Source organism: Micropterus salmoides, unplaced genomic scaffold (assembly GCF_014851395.1).
Source record: "Micropterus salmoides isolate LMB-PRFRI ecotype aquatic unplaced genomic scaffold, ASM1485139v1 Ms_hic_scaffold_15, whole genome shotgun sequence".
NCBI lineage: Eukaryota > Metazoa > Chordata > Actinopteri > Centrarchiformes > Centrarchidae > Micropterus > Micropterus salmoides.
In genome coordinates, this window is record NW_024040596.1 from 1175010 (window position 1) to 1192146 (window position 17137).

The 17137-nt window shown below is 42.2% G+C and overlaps 1 protein-coding gene across 1 annotated transcript in view; it reads left to right on the plus strand.

Annotated features, from left to right (window-relative positions):
* The first annotated feature begins 116 nt into the window (after positions 1-116).
* Positions 117-17137, plus strand: part of LOC119903752 (thrombospondin-type laminin G domain and EAR repeat-containing protein-like) — a 42270-nt gene continuing 25249 nt past the window's right edge. The window contains exons 1-3 of the mRNA XM_038719982.1: positions 117-8587; positions 11732-11818; positions 12005-12215. Of these exons, the coding sequence (XP_038575910.1) occupies positions 12131-12215 (85 nt within the window). The 5' untranslated portion in view covers positions 117-8587; positions 11732-11818; positions 12005-12130. The remainder of the gene's footprint in view (positions 8588-11731; positions 11819-12004; positions 12216-17137) is intronic.

Genomic DNA, 17137 nt, shown 5'->3' on the forward strand with positions numbered 1-17137 from the left:
TCATCAGCTGTGAGACGGGTTGGAGGGAGCCGAGGCTCATGGGTATTGTAGTGTTTAGATCCACCTCGCTGAACTGAAACGTGAGTTCACAGTAGGAACTCTAGAGAGGCGTACCTGAGTCAGGTGATTACTGCAGCTTCCTGTCTCGACCTGCCTCTGACAACAACACCCACCATCAAAGAGACACCACCATCAGTTACTGTCGGAGCGCAGACAGGCCATTAGTGTGGAATTACCTGAGAGTGTGTACATTTTGTAAACAGATAAATGATGTGTGGTTACATTTTTAAAGGATCCCTCCACAGTGACAGCTTTATGACTGTACTAGTCTGATAGTTATGTGAACATTAGCTAGCAGGCTAACTCCTGTTGCAGGCAGCTATGTCAAATAGTATTCTGGCTGTTGAAAATTATTGAAAATAACTTCCAGATCCCAAAACTGAATCTAATCTGCGTGAACTCCCAACCTGTTCTCATCCCAGAGGTCACACATGGACGCTTAGTAAGACCCTTTGGCCTCGCTTTTTAACACCCTGGGTACACTTTAGCATTGTTTTTGGACGTGTAGGGTTCTGCAGTCAAGATAATAAATATGCAACATTCGGTTAGACTTTAAAAATTGAACTAGTGGTTAAAATGTTGCAGTGTAGTTAGGTTTACGCACCAAAACCGCTCGGCCGGGTTTACGCACCAAAACCGCTCGGTCGGGTTTACGCACCAAAACCGCTCGGTCGGGTTTACGCACCAAAACCGCTCGGTCGGGTTTACGCACCAAAACCGCTCGGTCGGGTTTACGCACCAAAACCGCTTGGTCAGGTTTAGCAGGTCTTAAGCTAATGCTAATTCTAACTTCATAGATTAGTTTACTGGGCGTACTGAGACATCATCGGCCGCAGTTAAAGATTAATGCGTTTTCATTATCAGCAGGTATCAAACACCTGCCACAGACATGGCTGAAAAATAACTTCTTGTTAATAATGGTGAGGTCTGGATTTTCAGAATCTTTACAAACCAAACAATCGATGCATCGATGGAGGATATAATCAGCAGATTGATCCAGAATGAAAAGAATCATTAGCTGCAGTCTGAAACTAAACAGTTCAGAATGAGCTCAACAACTACAGCAACAACATCCTGCTTTACATTAATGAGGCGGAAAAAGAATCATTATAGCCTATAAACATTTTAGTGCTTTGATACTTACTGAGTACTTCCAAACCTACTGCAGGAGCATTTTCAATGCAGGTACAGTGTGGGATTAGTAAAGGATCTGTAAATCAGTTTCAGTCTGCAGCACCCATTTAGTGTCGGCACCTTGAATCAGTCTGGATTCTGTAGCTCCAGCTGTGCCGGGAGAATCCGGATACACAGTTTACACGCGTGTGTGTACGAGGCTTTTGTTTTGGTTTATCACAGATCGCTCACCTGTCGGCTGCAACAGAAAGCGTCTGTTTGGACGGTTCTCCTTCAGAAACACTTAGTGAGATCTTTATCAGGTCTCAGCATCAAACACTGCTGACATTCCTCTGTTCACCCACACACAGCCTTGTGTTCCGATGTAGAAATCAGCAGTGACGTCTCTTTCAGCAGGTGATCTGTGGCACACTTTATACCCCCGAGGGCCTCCAACACCCTCTCCAACAGAGCAGGTAAAGACCATCATCAGGCCTCGTGACCTATCGCCACGTTGAATATCAAATTCTTTACATTTTCTTTAACCATATGATGTCACAGAGATTTAAAACCTATTCTTCAAGACAGACCTGGACAAAACAGCATAATGACAGAGCAGAGTTACAGATAAGAACACCAGACACACCCGCAACAACCAAAGGACAACCAACAAAGACTCTGAAGTTACACAAACAGTACAACTTTAAGACCACTTAAAGTACAGTATGTAGGTTTAAAAGAATTAGTTACTGCCCCACAGTTTTCTAAAAGCATTGACAAAAATTTACAGCTTTTAGATCCATGTCTTGCATCCAGTGTTTAAATTACCCAAAGGAAAAAAGATTTTTCAGACGCAAGTCAGTCTGCAGTCACCAGAGTGCAGATTATAGGAACTGGTGTTGTGTGACATGATAAGAGGGGAACACACCGAGGACAGACTTATAAATAAAAGTAATCAAATGTCTGTTATTTTGTACACAACGGTGTAGAAAGCTTTACATCAGAAATCTCAACACACTATGGTAGACCGTGTCCAACAAAGATAAACATCGGTCAGGAGCATTCATATAAATCAGGTCACCGTAATCAAGTACAGTGAGAAAGAGTTGCAGCAAACAATCGCTTCCTGGTTTTCCAAATTTGTCTGTGCAATTTAAAAGAGAACTGATCATCAGTTAAAATATACAAGTATTTGTACATTTTTCTATCTGATCACTATCTATAGTAGAAACGCGTGGAAGAATGTACAAAGACGACTTTGATTTTGAAAAAGCATGAGCTAAGTTTTCTCAACATTTAAAAATCACCTTTAAGCTGATCAGGTGTACATGAACAATGCCAAAGCTGATTGTAAAAAAGCAAAAGCTTGATGTACAGTAGCAGCACTGCAATAAATAATGCTGTCATCAGCATAAAAATTCTACCAGTTAACAGTCTGATTCTGCAAAACCCAGAATATCTGATATTGAGAAGAGAAATATTTGGCTCCAGCGTCTCAGTGACATCTTGGCTACTCACCAGGCTAGTTAATTAAACTAACTGCTTACAAGATAGCCAGTCACAAATTGCTGCAATTAAAAGGGCTTTACTGGTATGAAGGTTTCATGAGTTGCCAAAGCACCAAAATCTGATTGGTCCAAATATTTGGACAGCACACAATAAAAGTAATATAAACAATATCATTAAGATTAATATTAATGATATCACTCAATAACATCCCCACCACCACACCACCTGACATTTTGTTCAATAAAAAGATATTGAAGAGGGTGAAAGATTTTCCAGCTAACAAGCTAGCGAGTTTTTTAGCTTAGTTGCTAACAGCACACAAAAGGCTGATTTTTACTTCTTCTTCTGCCGTAGCCGGACATCCACCTCCCCCGAAAATCTAACTTGCAGCGAGTCAAACCCTAAAGCTTGATTTATACTCCTGCTTTGGGGCAATGCATTTATACTTGTGCAGCGGTAGCGCTACAGCGTCCATTGTGTTGACTTTTTCCAGGCAAGCAGGCGAACTTCCGGTTTAGCGCTCAGCTAACGTGAATGGGGGGAAAATTGCCTACGTGCGGCTGGTGTAGCCTGGATCACATTCTGAATCGAGTCATTTCGCTTGGGTTGTGACGGTCAAATATACTGATCCACCGTGTTACAGCAGCTGGTTTAGCTGCTAGTAAAAGTTACCTCAAAGCATGGGGCACTTCCTGTTGGCTCGGAGGCTACCCAGCCAATCAATTACAGTGCTTATGGTCCGTGTCACCTCAACATGTAGTTACGTCACATTTCCTCCTATGCCTTTCCAGCTCCTCCATCTTCTTCTGCTTGAACTGGTTCAAGGCTCGTCCAGTCCATCTCCTCCGACGCCTTCTCTTGTTTCTGCGTTTTAGTAATTTCACTAAAAGTAACTGCTGTTTCAACATCGATCAGCTCAATTCAGCAGCCATTAGTTCAAGATGACTTTGACTGACAAAAAGTCTAACCAGCATGTCTTATGCATCAGCTAAAGTCAGCGCTGTGAAGCGCTGCATGAACTCAAAAGCACCTATTGTTTGTAGCAGCCTACACCAATGAAGAAGAAGAAGAAGAAGAAGAATAAACTTAACACAGTGGAACAGAAAAACGCTAGTTGGCATAAATGGTCACGTCTACACTGGCATCCTCAGTGTATAACTGTATCAGCACGTTGTCCTCTTGTCTTCCGAATGACTCCCCGCCTCTCCGCTCTGAGTGGACGGTTAAATTAAACTCTGTGCTAAAAAAACTTTGACCCTGTGAGAGGATCCAGCTGCGGCAACTTCACTGGATCAAACGGACGTTATGGTTTTAACTGATCCAGCCTTTCTGTCCAACACCAAAGTTGAAGTATGGTTACAGCTGGGGATAAATCAGAATAATAAGAATGCATAATTAAAAGGTGAACATCAGTTGCAGGTCTGAGACGGGACATGAACTCCAGTTTCATCACTTCCTGCACCGACGCTGCTGCTGTGGCGTTCCCGGGGAAGCTGGGAGTTTGAATCAGTGTAGAGGAACAGAGTTCAAAGGCAGGTTCAGTTTGAGTCACAAATCCTCTGATCATTTAAACTGCTGCAATCAATACCTCTGTCTAAATCCCTGCCACGCCCTCCACTCGCACGTCACTGTGAACAACATTCAGTCGCTCTATTTTCATTATCAAGTTTAAAATCTGCTTCACCAAAGTCATAAAACAGGGATTATGAGACGCACGAAACCTTCATTGTAAAACTGTGAATTTAAGAAGCATTTTAAAAGACAAGAAATGATTTTAAAAAACAAACAAATGTAAAGAAACTGAAGCCTCATCAGATGGGTTCAGCGCTGCGATGTTTACTCAGACATGAAAAGCAGGATCAGCTCTCATGTGAAGTGTGTGGATCCAGCAGAGAGCAGCTAAAGCCCGAATAATCCAGGTTTAGATCTGAACCTGGACCCAGTCCAGCAGGCAGAGACACGAATGAACCCTCTGCCACCTTCTCTCTGAGATTTCTAACCCTCAGCAAAGATTTCAAGACTCATTTAACCCGAGCAAGGAGTTTGTTACTGAGGGTGAAATCACATTTAATCTTTTATTAAAACCTTAATAATCAGAGTCCTCAGCACCCAAAGTGAAAGTTAAAGCTTCAGTGTTGAAGAAGAACTTTAGTTTAATTTAATTTATAAGTAATCTCGAGTTTGTTTTTGTAGCAGATCAGTTTGTTGATGCGTCACTGAGGCTGATCACTACAGGTGAGCTCTGTGATGTGACGCCCATAGACTCACCTGTTCAGAGTCTGTGTGTCTCAGGTGTGTCAGCATGTGAGGAGGAGGGCGGGTCCAACAGGTAGGAGGCGGAGCTCTGGTTCACCTGGGGAATTCCTCTGTACTGATCATCAACACATCTGAGGGAGCGAGGCAGGGATCCAGAGATCAGTCACTTCTTCTTCTCTTTATCTCTCTCTCCCATCTCTTTTCATCTTCCTCCTTCTTCTTCTTCTGTTTCATGTCGCTCAGTTCAGACTTCAGACACATGAAGCTCCTTAAAACTGTCACCAAATGCACCAGATTTTAATAATTTTCACAGATGTTCAGACCTGCGAGTCTAAATTCATAAATCACTGATAAATTATTAGAAATCAGAGTAAATCCTAATAAAATAACAGCGAGTCTTTAAACAGCCTCTGCAGTGTTTCATCATCTCTCTGAAAGGATGAAACTGAACGGGTTGTAACTCACATAAGAAGCAACCACTCGCTGGCTTTCTGAGAGCGCTCTGACCGCCTCTGTGCTGCGTCCTATGTGAAGAAATCTGTTCGCATTTTCTGCGAAATCGTTTCGTTTGGCTCTCGAGAATCTCGCCTGCTGATTCTGAACCGCTGCAGCTAACGAGTCTGCTAACACCATATAATGACCGGCTCACAGCTCAACACAAACTCCACGTAAGGATAAAAACCAACGACAAAGTTTTATGTGCTGGCGCTCGTCAGGACAAACGAAAATCAGATGATGTCGGTTAAAACACAGTCAACATCAGAAATGCGTTTGATTCACAGAGAGACTCCACTTTGTTTTGGAACAAACCGACCCAGAGTCGTCTTTCATCCTGTTGGACCGGTAAACTAAAATTACTGCAAAGCATCTGAAACATATTGTGATTTTGTGCTTTAGTTGGCTCAAGTTGGAAAACGTTAGCTCGCCGGCTAACACAAGCAGTTGCTAAAAATTGGTACAGTTATATTGTTTTCCACATTACTTCACCAGCTAACGATCCATATTACTGACCTGTGTACCATCGGTATTGCAACCTGTTCTCATCTCAGGCGTCACATATCCACGCTTTGAGAAAGCATAGTTATTTTACGAGAAACGTCAATTCGCCGTGTGTATGAAACGCTGTAGTCCCCACAGCTCAACATGAATATATTTACTGACTTAGGTTTAGGCACAAACTTCTGTGATGGTTAAGATTAGGGTAAGGCGCTTCGGGTGACTGTCAACGCCTTAAAACCAAACTTTGCTAGCTAGCTAGCTACTTAGCGACCGGAAGCGCTACTAGCGTTTGTGGTCACCCCAGGGCATCTCATTCACAAGTCAAAGGGTACCTTTTGCGTGAAATAACTGCGTTTTGTGAAGCGTGGGAACATGACGCCTGGGATGAAAACTGTCAAAGTGTTGATTTTAGCCTGCAAGAAAGGATGTAACGCTTCAAAGCAGACGTGGAGTGACTGGTTCAACGTGATGTCGTGGGATGGCGTAAAAAAAAAAAGCACTTTTAAGGACATTTTGCGTGGCCATTTCAATGCATTTTAAGCTTTTCACTTGTGATTTAACGCTGTTTAGTACCCGCAGACTGGAGCGACACAAAGGAGGTTTACGGGTCGACATCCATCAGACATCATGATTGGGTTACTGTAACAACGTAGCTTATGTAACTATCTTGTCTTTTTTTGTCTACTGAGTCAAAGTCTGGTTCATCGCCCCCCCCCCCCATCCGTCTCCTTATTCCGACTTTTCTGATTAATTATATCCTACACCGGATCTTTTCCCTGCGACAGCTGCCGCAAAATGGCACGCCGTTTCTGCACTATATAAATCAGTAGAGACAAACTGGCGTGAAATGGCAGGTGAACAGCAAAGAAATGCGTTGGAATACCCTGACAAATGACTGAAACAGGCCATATGGTGACACCAGGCTGATTAGTTTCAACTAGCCTGTAGTGATGTAAGGCAGCTAGCTAACGTTAGCTCGGACCTGCCGCTGTTTGCTTTGTAATGTTCACTTTAGATTTCTTGTTGTTTCACCGATACTCAGGTGCACAACTTCTGCACCGTGTCAGTCGCTGTAACTAACAAGACCCACATGATATATAATAGAGGCTGCTGAAAACTCCACATGGCCCCTTTAAATCCTCAGAACCCGTCCACAGCTCTGTGATCAGTTTTTGAATCTGCCGACCGCAAACAGCTGCTGGAATAGTAAGTAAATGTGGGAGGTGTGACGTGTATACACACTGACCCTGCACATCATTTAGGTTCTGAAAGGGTTAAAATGTTATAGATTGAACATAACAACACAAATAATTCATGTAGACAAACAAATGTCAAGTTCCTCATAAAATATTTAATCTGTCGTGTTGGCTGGACGACTCCACAGACAGAATATGAAGTGATTACAATGAGCTCCACCTGCTGCAACGTTAAAGTAATGAACACATGAATGCATCAGTAATTAGAATCCAATGTTGTTCAGCAATAAATACTTTTACTTTTAGTACTTCAAGTATATTTAGATGACAATACTTAAATAACGGTTTTGAAGACAGACATCAGCATGTAGCTGCTAACATGGCTGCTGTTTCCTCTTTGTCCTTTTAAACTCTGTTAGATGTTAAATTATATTTATTGATACAGAGTATTGGAGGCTGTAGTTGGATGATTTGTATTCTGAAAAGTCAATTAATGAGTTAAAAGTACAGAAAATGTAAATAAAAAACATGTTTTTCATCTTCAGGTGTCTCAAAGTTAAAGCTCTCTCTCTCTCTCTCTCTCTCTCCAGCTCCTCCCAGTCTTTTATATTTAAATGCCGGGCGGGCGAGCCCGGCTCACCTGCAGGTAAACTCTCTCTCTCTCACAGTCGGTCTTACCTGAGCATCAGGCAGCAGCTCTGTTTCTGAAGTCACCAGCAGAGAGGACGAGTCCTCAGAGCTGCTGGAGCTTTTTAAAAACAGACAAAAGAAGGACCCCCTGTGGATTTCTTCTTCTTTGGTCCTGGACATTTTGAGGAAAAGAAAAAAATATGTTTGAAGGAAGAAAGGTGGACGACAGGTGGACAACTGCGTCAGCCCTGAAGAACGATGGACGGGAGAGGAAACCTTTTTAAGGTCTTTGATTGAGAGTTTAGAAAGAAAAAGACTTAGCTTACAGGTGTGAAATAAGGTGGACGCGACCTGGTTTCTGGTGTCTGGATGTGTTTAAGGACAAATGATTGGATGTCCCGAACATCTGAAGGAAAAGATCGTTGAGACAACTTCTCTGACTGGAAAGTAAAAGAAATGTTCGAGGGAGTTTAAGAGGTTTGATTTTTACTGGATCATTTTAGAGAGAGACAAAATAAATGTCCAAGAAAAGGACAACTGGAAACCTTCACTGAGGAGTTTGTGAAACCTTCCAGGTTCGGACGACCTGAAACATTTCGTCTGGTCTGGCTCAAAGAGTCCAGGAAGACTTTAGAAAGTTTGTCCACAGGGACGGACACAGAGGCATCTTTCAGTAAAAGAGGAAAGAAAATGTCTTGAAGAAGCTCTTCCGTCAGATACGTCTCCGTGCCGACACTGCCGACACTGGACCGTCCTGAACGTTTGGAGATCACAGACTGATCCAGGATCAGAACGGCTTGAATCACCTCTGACCTCTGACCCAGGTACGATCTTTTCATTTTTAACACAAAACTAAATGAGTACATTTGCTTCATGCCAAAACAGCCTCTGATTCAGGACTTGGTGAAACCCTGGTGAGCTGGAGGTTTATGGTGCCCACCATGAGCCACAGCGTCCCCCTTTCAAGTCCGGCTGTGGGGTTCATATAACTCCACATCTCTCTCTCTCCTCGTGTCCTTTCGTCTCTCTACTTTCATGAAGTCACAACATTTTAAATTGTGAACAAACTGAGATTCTTGTCTCCTCTGTTTTAATGATCAGCTGCCGGTTTCAGTCAAATCAAAGAAAGATTGGACCAGTTTAAAGTTTTAGAGATGCAGAAGTTATAAATGTCTCTTTAGCAGGTTGAGGTCTTCAGACAAGAAGCTGCTGACTGTTCCTGAGTCAGATTTAAGGCCAGATGAGATGTGGAGTCACTATCTTCCTTTAAATCATTTTCATCAGAATACATTATTTTAAGTTGAATTTGCTCCATGTTTTGATTCTTCCACTGTTTTCTGTCTTTAGATTGTATCTAGTTTTTATTGGTCGTTGTGTGAAAAGCACGAACACGCTCCGACCTTAAGTGGCAGAAGAAGTACTCAGAGCTTTTCCTTCGAGTAAAAATACTCTGTGACCACTCAGAGTCCTTCATTCAGTACTTAAAAGTAACTCCAGCTATCAGATAAATCTAGTGCAGCAAAAAATACAAATGTAGTTCAGTAGAAGTAATTTCAATTAAATTTTTCATGCAGAGCAGGTCCAGACCAGACTCTGTTTAATGTGATTTATAGAAACCCAACAGTTCCCACCAAGAGCAGCACGAGGCGACAGAGGCAAAGAAAAACTTCCTTTTAAGAGGCAGAAACCTCGAGCAGAACCAGAACTCAGGGTACATATAAGTAGCACAAAATTAAAATACTCAAGTAACGTAAAAGTACCTCAAATTGTACATAAGTACAATATTTCAGTTCAGTAAATGTACTTAGGTCATTTCCACCTCTTGCTTGGTGAGGGTTGTTGAGTTGTTCACATCCTGAGAGGAAAACCATCATTTAATTTGTTTAATTTACCTTTAATACTTATATTTATTTATACGGCAGTCACTTTGTGTTGGTTCTGGCGGCCCCTGTTGAAAAAAGCAGTAGTGTTCCCACAACCTCAGGTTGTGATGGTCTTGATCCGGTGCGTGCATTTGCTTTGGAAGCGAGTGAAAGGAAGACGCAAATTATTTTTAAGTTTTCTGTTTGCAGAATGTATTGAGCTGAGGTAACGTATCTATTTGTGGCTCTGTGAGATTAATAACTGTGATGATAGCGAAACAAACTTTGTTGGGTGGTGATGGAGCAGTGGATAGGACGCATGCTTTTGGTGTAAAAGACCAGGGTTCAATTCCCCACTGTGTCCCTGAGCAAGACACTTAACCCCTTGTTGCCAGAGGCGTGCGACCTCTGACATGTACAGCAGCTGTAAGTCGCTTTGGATAAAAGCGTCAGCTAAATGAATAAATGTTTTAGTCCCGTTCATCCAGCCAGGTCACATGTAATAAGGATTATACTTTTATTTATATAGCACGTTTTAAAACACAGAGAAAAGAAGATTAACACACACGAATAAAAATAAACCAAACTAAAGGCAAACAGAGTGTTTAGAAAAAGGCCATCCTGTAGATATGACTTTTCAGCACCCTCTTAAACCACAGATCGAGCCGGGCGGTGAAGGCTGATCCAGAGTTTAGGTGGACAACTGAAAAAAAAAACAGATTTAAAATATAACCAGGAATGGATATAAAGCCTTGATCAGATGAACACAGTGGCTGAGAGCTCAACATCTCTGCTATAAATCTGGGACCCAGGTCATGCAGGGCCTTGATGGTGATTAGGGGGATTTTAAAATCAATCTAGATAACTTAACTAAAAACATAAATCAGTGTTGTTTTACACAGGAAGCAAATGCAGGTCTCCTGGCTGAAAGCCCGCAAAATTTCTATCCATCCACCCAACCCTCCTCCTCCATAGTTGGACTTCATGGATATTTTTAAGACGTGACCCATCCTTCTCATGTGCTAGCGTTGCACAGCCACTAGAGCTCACTCCCACAGTAAACAGAAATATTGATCAAATTTTTGTGCCGCACAATCTACTGATATGATCATTTTTCTGCTGAGGACAGGTCGCATTGCTGTTGCATTTTCTACTAATTGAAGACTGATGTAAACAGGAACTGCAGTCTAAACGAGGGAAGATTTACGGTGTGTTTTTGGCTGATAAACACAAAGATAAAGATTTCAAACCAGACTGAAAGAGCTTAGTGATGTGGGGTTCAAAGTTCAATTGTTGGTCAAAAAGAATACCAAGAGGTGGTCTTGATGTTGCTGGCGAGTGGGCCAGTATAGTGACCAAACCTTTTGGGGGGCGATCAAACGGACCTCAGTTTGGTCAGAATTGAAATGGAGGAGCTTTTGAGACTGCTAGAAACAGAAGCTAGGCAGTGACGAAGGCTGGTGAGGTAGCTGAGGTCATCAGGTTTAACCAAAGCGTAAAGCTGCGTGTCATCGGCATAGCGACGGTAAGACTGTTACACTCACGGTTATATGCGTGGCCAGAGACACCTACAATAATGATCTTGTCAGAGTACACCAGAAGAAAGCCGGCTGGAGAACTCGTTCAGGGGTCTGCAGAGAACCATATAACACGCCGGGATGTCAAACTCACTTTTAAAAGTTAGCACTTACTAAAGTATGAAAAGATCCAGCAGTAAATGGGACACAGGTTCCTATAAACCCCCATGGCCTCTGGACCTCAGGGCATTCAGGATGTCACACTCAGTCCTAGCGTGGGACAGGATAATAAGGGACAGGACTCAGACCCAGACTTCCAGACGGAAAGGTTCAGTCTTAACAGTGTTTTATTAATAATGAAATCAAAGGGGTGTAAGGTGAGGCAGGCAAACGTCCAAACCAGAAGAGCAGTCCACATGGGCAAACAAATCCAGATGGGAACAGGCGAGAATCAAAATCCAGTTAATCCAAATAGGAAGGCAGAAAAATCCCAGAACAGAGGAAAACACTGGAGAGGGCTGCAACGCTTATACCTTCTTTTTCTTGTTTGACCAAATCCTCCAACATAAGACCTTTGTCTCTGCAACAGGAACTGGACCAGGATGTTACTGTCGTCATTGTTGTAGCAGCTGCAACAACCAAGAGGAGTGAAGGTGAACTGTCCGTCCTTCTGAAGGTGATTTTCTCTGTGTGAAGAGGAAACTAGTTATTTCGAATTATTTCAAGGTTGGGTTAGAGACCAACAACTAAAAAGACAACTAAAAAGAACTGACGTGTTTCTGTTAAAATGTGATTTTAATTTGAAAGGTGTCATGACACACAAGAAACAGTGTGTTCTTGTCATTGTTTTTTTTCATCACAGACATCTGAATAAACGCCGCGTCCTGGTGCAGGTCGTCTTTCAGCCTGAAAATGACGCTGAGTGACGCAGGTCAAGAAGCAGACCGGTGAGGTGGAATCAAACCCACGTCATTGACGGTACACAGGCATGATGTTGGCGTGTCGCTCCCTTCTGCTCACATGGGTGCTGCTCGCCGCCAGAGTCCGAAGCCAGAGCTGGAGACCCTGTACAGGTACGAGGACGGAGGTGTACGAGGTTAAATGTCCCGACAATAAATTGGATTTGTTTTTAGCATCAAAGGAACGTCGTGTTGTGTCTTCCCCAGAGTCAGTTTCAAGTGTCCAGTACAGAGGTAGGTTTGGGACATGTTAGCCTAGCTTAGCACAAAGACTGGAAGCAGGGGGGAATTGCTAGCCTAGCTTTGCCAAAGCCATAAATGTGCAGTGTTTCCACTAAACCAGAGGTGACCTGATTTCTGAAATGAAATGGTCTTCAGTATTTCATTAAAGGGGCATTATGGAGTTTCCAGCGGCCACTAGCGGTGCGGTTCTAAGATTGCTACCAGGCATGCGCTCGTACGCGTGCTCGCTTGAACTCATGAGCGAACATAATCTGAAACACAACCGCTTTCATACAGAAATACCACAATAAATGCAGGAACACCTGCATGCAGGCTGTGGATTTTCACTCAGACATGTTCAGGCTCTGTTATTTCAATGTTCCCGGCTTAGAAGCAGATCAACAACAGCGCCGTACCTTTCATTCAGCGCAGCCAGCCGCATATCGGCCCGATACAATCCTCCCGAAAAAAGGCAGAGTGACAGCGGCTATAGACAGACAGGGAGACAGCTTCACACAATATACTGGAAACTCAGGTAAACTCCCGCTGCAACGTTACAGTATTAGTTTTATCAGCTGCAGGTTGAACTAATCTGTGCTCGTTACATGATCACAGTACATTTACTGCATTTAGCCGACGTGTTACATCGTTAGCTCGCCTGCTGCTTTTCAGTAACTATCTTTACTATCTGTGAATCTGTCACCGGAGGCTCAGCAATGTCAGCACAGCTAAATGTATTGGATGATAACGAAACGGGTAGTGAGCTGGACTGAATATTAGAATGAGACTGTGTCACACTTTATAACAGTTAGACCGCAGTAAGTAGTTACTGTAGTGTTAGTGGATGGCTCTTCCTCTGTGTTGTGTGGGTCACGTTAGTTACTGCGATGTAGCGTTAGCAGGCTGCTCCTGGCTGCATCGCTATAGGCTAACGTTAGTAAACAAATCGCTCCACATTTGCTTTTTACCGTTACATCCTTTCAGGCTAACTCAACAGTAGTACACAGGATAGTAACATGGGTCGCGTTGGCTGGTGAAGTAATGTGGAAAGCGATATAACTTTGCACCAGATAACATTAACAACTGCTCGGTGTGCGCATGTGCAGAACCGCTAAGCAGCACATCTCAATAGGTAGCATAAATCGACAGAGCACCGGCGAGCTAATGTGACTTCCTGTTGTGACTGATTTTACTCGACATCATCTGAATCTCGTTTGGTCTGACAGACATAAACCTTTACTGTTGTTTTTATCCTTATGTTGGAGTCAATGTTTTATGGTGTTAGTGGACTGCATGTCGTGAGCTGCCGTGTTTTCGCTGTGGTCTGAGAGGCTCGGGAGCGCACAGGGCTGAATCCGACCCGGAGGCCACACATTAAAAGCAGAATAGTGGTTGATGCGAGCAACGCAGAAAACAGGCGTGTGCTTCATTACTGAGTGAGTTTTGATCCCATTGACAATAAGGCAATGAAAATTAGATTTATTAATTACTAATTTCGTTGAAAAACTTAAAAATATATAATATTATATATGAAATAAAAAAGACGATTTTGGTTTTATAATCAGAAATAAGAATACTGTATTTTACGGGTTGTTTTGGCCATTTAAAGGTGTTTTAACAGGTAAAAAGGACTGGATTGGATGGTACACAGCAAGTTAAATAATGTAGAGTCATAAGGATAATTGCAAAAGAGATCATGTCTTTATTTTATATATAACTCAGCAGGGAGTCATGTTAATTATAGGCTACAGTCTGCTTGATCCAGATAAAAGCAGCTGGAGACGTAAAGAGACTGGGCAAACAGCTTTAACATGCTGCGCGAGCTCCTGTTGACGGCAATCAGTTTTTGGCGGACGATCGCTTTCAAAATATGAAACATGATTGGCCAACACCACAGTACCCAAATGTACCAATAAAAAAAGTTTTGAAAAAAAATTACAGACACTTGTTTCTGTGTTTAGCCTAGCTTAGCACAATGACAATGTGGGGAACTGCTAGCCTAGCTCCATTAAAAGTGAAGTCTGCGTGTTATTTTCTGAAGCGGAGGAGAAATCGAAATGTAAAAATGAGGCGTTGTGGTTTCAGCACAGTTAGGGATTCGTTGCCTGTCATAGTGAAGTCTGAACGCTTTGTGAAAGCGACTCAATGGACTGCTGGATGTTTTTGTAAACTGAGTTTGCTCCTGTGGTTAGCTGACATTAAAACCTAGATACAGATATATACACACAGTAAGTGGTCTGCCTGGCCGGTGTGTTTCATGTGTTTCAGAAGTTTCTTTGCTGCTTTGTGCCTCGTTGTTTTTTGTGTCTTTGAAATGTGAGATCAGGTTCTGTACATGTCGTCCCCTCCCTCCATTCATCCTCCGTTAACACACAGACAGCCTCGGAGGAGCTTAAAGGGGAACTCCAGCTAAACACTGTCAGTGTAGAACCAGAGATTTAAACTGCGTCTCTGCTTTCATCTCTCGTTGTGTTCAGCACTGCTTTTACTTAACACTGAAGGGCGGAGCATCCTGCTGCTGCTGTATTCAGTGTTACAATTCAACGCATATTTATATTTTATTGACAAATTTTTTAAGATCCTGAAATTTAGGTCGGGAGGCGCGGTGTTGCAGTGGTTAGCACTGTCGCCTCACAGCAAGAAGATCGTGGGTTCAAACCCCGGTTGCCCCGGCCTTTCTGTGTGGAGTTTGCATGTCCTCCCACCATCCAAAGACATGCAAACTAGGTTAATTGGTGTCTCCAAAATTGTCCTTAGGTGTGGATGTGAGTGTGACTGGTTGTCTGTCTATGTGTGGCCCGGCGATGGACTGGCGACCTGTCCAGGGTGTACCCCGCCTTTCACCCGATGTCAGCTGGTATTGGCTCCAGCCTCCCTGTACGCAGGGTTGACGATGGATGGTTTCACACTGAAAGTTCTTAGTGCGACAAATATTGTACACTGCAAAAACTGAGCTCTCAAAAACAACAAAAAAAAAGCAATATAATGGGGGAAATATTACTTAAAATAAGCAAAAGTCTCTGCCAACAGAACAAGAATATTTCACTTGCTACTTAAGGACAAAAAAACTTGAAACAAGTGAAATTCTCTAACATAAAAGCCGCCTGGTAAGAAGAAATATCTTGTCAGGCAAAAAACAACCATATTTTGCCTTCAATAAAGATAATTAATCTTACTTAGATTTTAGTTTTTGCAGTGTATTAATTTCATAGGTGTCATTTACAGTGGGGACGCTGGGGACATGTCTCCATCATGTTTTTTAAAGCATTTGTTAAATATGTTCTGAAAAAAGGCTTGCAACAAGAAATGTTAACAAACAAGTAAATGCTTTGAGAAAGGTTTATTTGCACAATCAGAAAAGGCGAGTAAATGTAGAAGAAACAAATGTGCATTTTCCAAAAAAAAGTAACTTAAGCTAAAAAACAAGCTGTTGATTACTGCAGTTTATTCTTTTTGAATGTCACCTGAATTTTCTGTAAATGTTTCCAGAATGCAGGAAATTAAGTGTTTAATGCTCAAAATGTTCTAGGGACCCCCAGACCCCCCATTTATATCAGCATTGAATATTTCATCAAACAGTGTTAAAATATCTTCTTGTCTTGTTCTCGTGAACCCAATATTGTGCATCGTGCATGTGAGCCAAGTGTATCATCTCTAATCTGAACCCTTATGTCCCACCACTTTTCAACACAAAGTGACGTCCTTGATTCATTTTATCTTATCGGAGTACAAACACACCCCAAAAAGCTGAAGTGTGTTAAATATGAATGTATTATAATAAATTTGCCATTCATGTTGTTTATGTTTTATTAAATTCATGTAACTTCATAAACAATAATTTCCTCTGGCTTAAAATTCATACAGATTTTCCATTATACGGCAGTAAAGTTGGCATTAAATTTCATCCTAGGTGGCATTAAAAAGGTCTTAAAAAGTCCTGGGGGTACTCTGTTTTTGCGTTTCGTCTACATTATGTGATCATTTAACATTTAGAAAATAGATTTTTGACATTTGTGAATCGTCCACGTCTTAATGCATTTAAGAATTGACTTTTTTCTCCCACCCTTAAACAAAACTACACATTTTACCAACACAGTACTGCGTGACTCAAACCAAACCAAACAAACCAAAATCTGGTTTCTAAAGGTGCTTTGAGAATGAACCACCCGCTGGGCTGAATTCAGGACCGTATGTGTTTTGACTGTTGCAGGACTGATCACTGACATTATTACAGGAACCTGAGCTGCCAAAAGCTGAAACCTGTCACTAGACACACCTTTGTTTTTATTTTTAGCTCACCACTGAAGCCACAGAGAGAGGAACAAAACGGCCCCTGAGGTGATAACGTGATAACCTCTGCTGAGCTGAAGTGTTAATCTGTTGGTGATCTCTGCCGCCGTACTTATCAGTCCCAGAGGAAAACGTCCTGTTAGAAAGAAATCAGCTGTTGGATTGAATCTGCAGACGTTCTCTTAGCCTTCAGTCACTTCAGTCATTCTCACCCAGCCGCTGCTTTCACTTCATTTATATGAAAATTGACTTTTAGGTTCTTGAAACTTGCTGCAGTGAGATAATCCGTCAATCAACTTTATATTCTTTGCAAGTTATGTTCTCCTTGTAGGTTTTACTGCGTTACAAATACACTCTGATTTACAGTTTCACACCTAGTTAAGACGCAGCAGCTTGCTACTCTGCTTGGAAAATGAATTATTTGTCAGTAGTTGCATCTTGTTACAGTTCTCGATTCCTGAAGCAGCATCCTTGAAGGTTCAAATGACAAAATCCTCAATAAACTCGAATACGTCCAGAAGTCC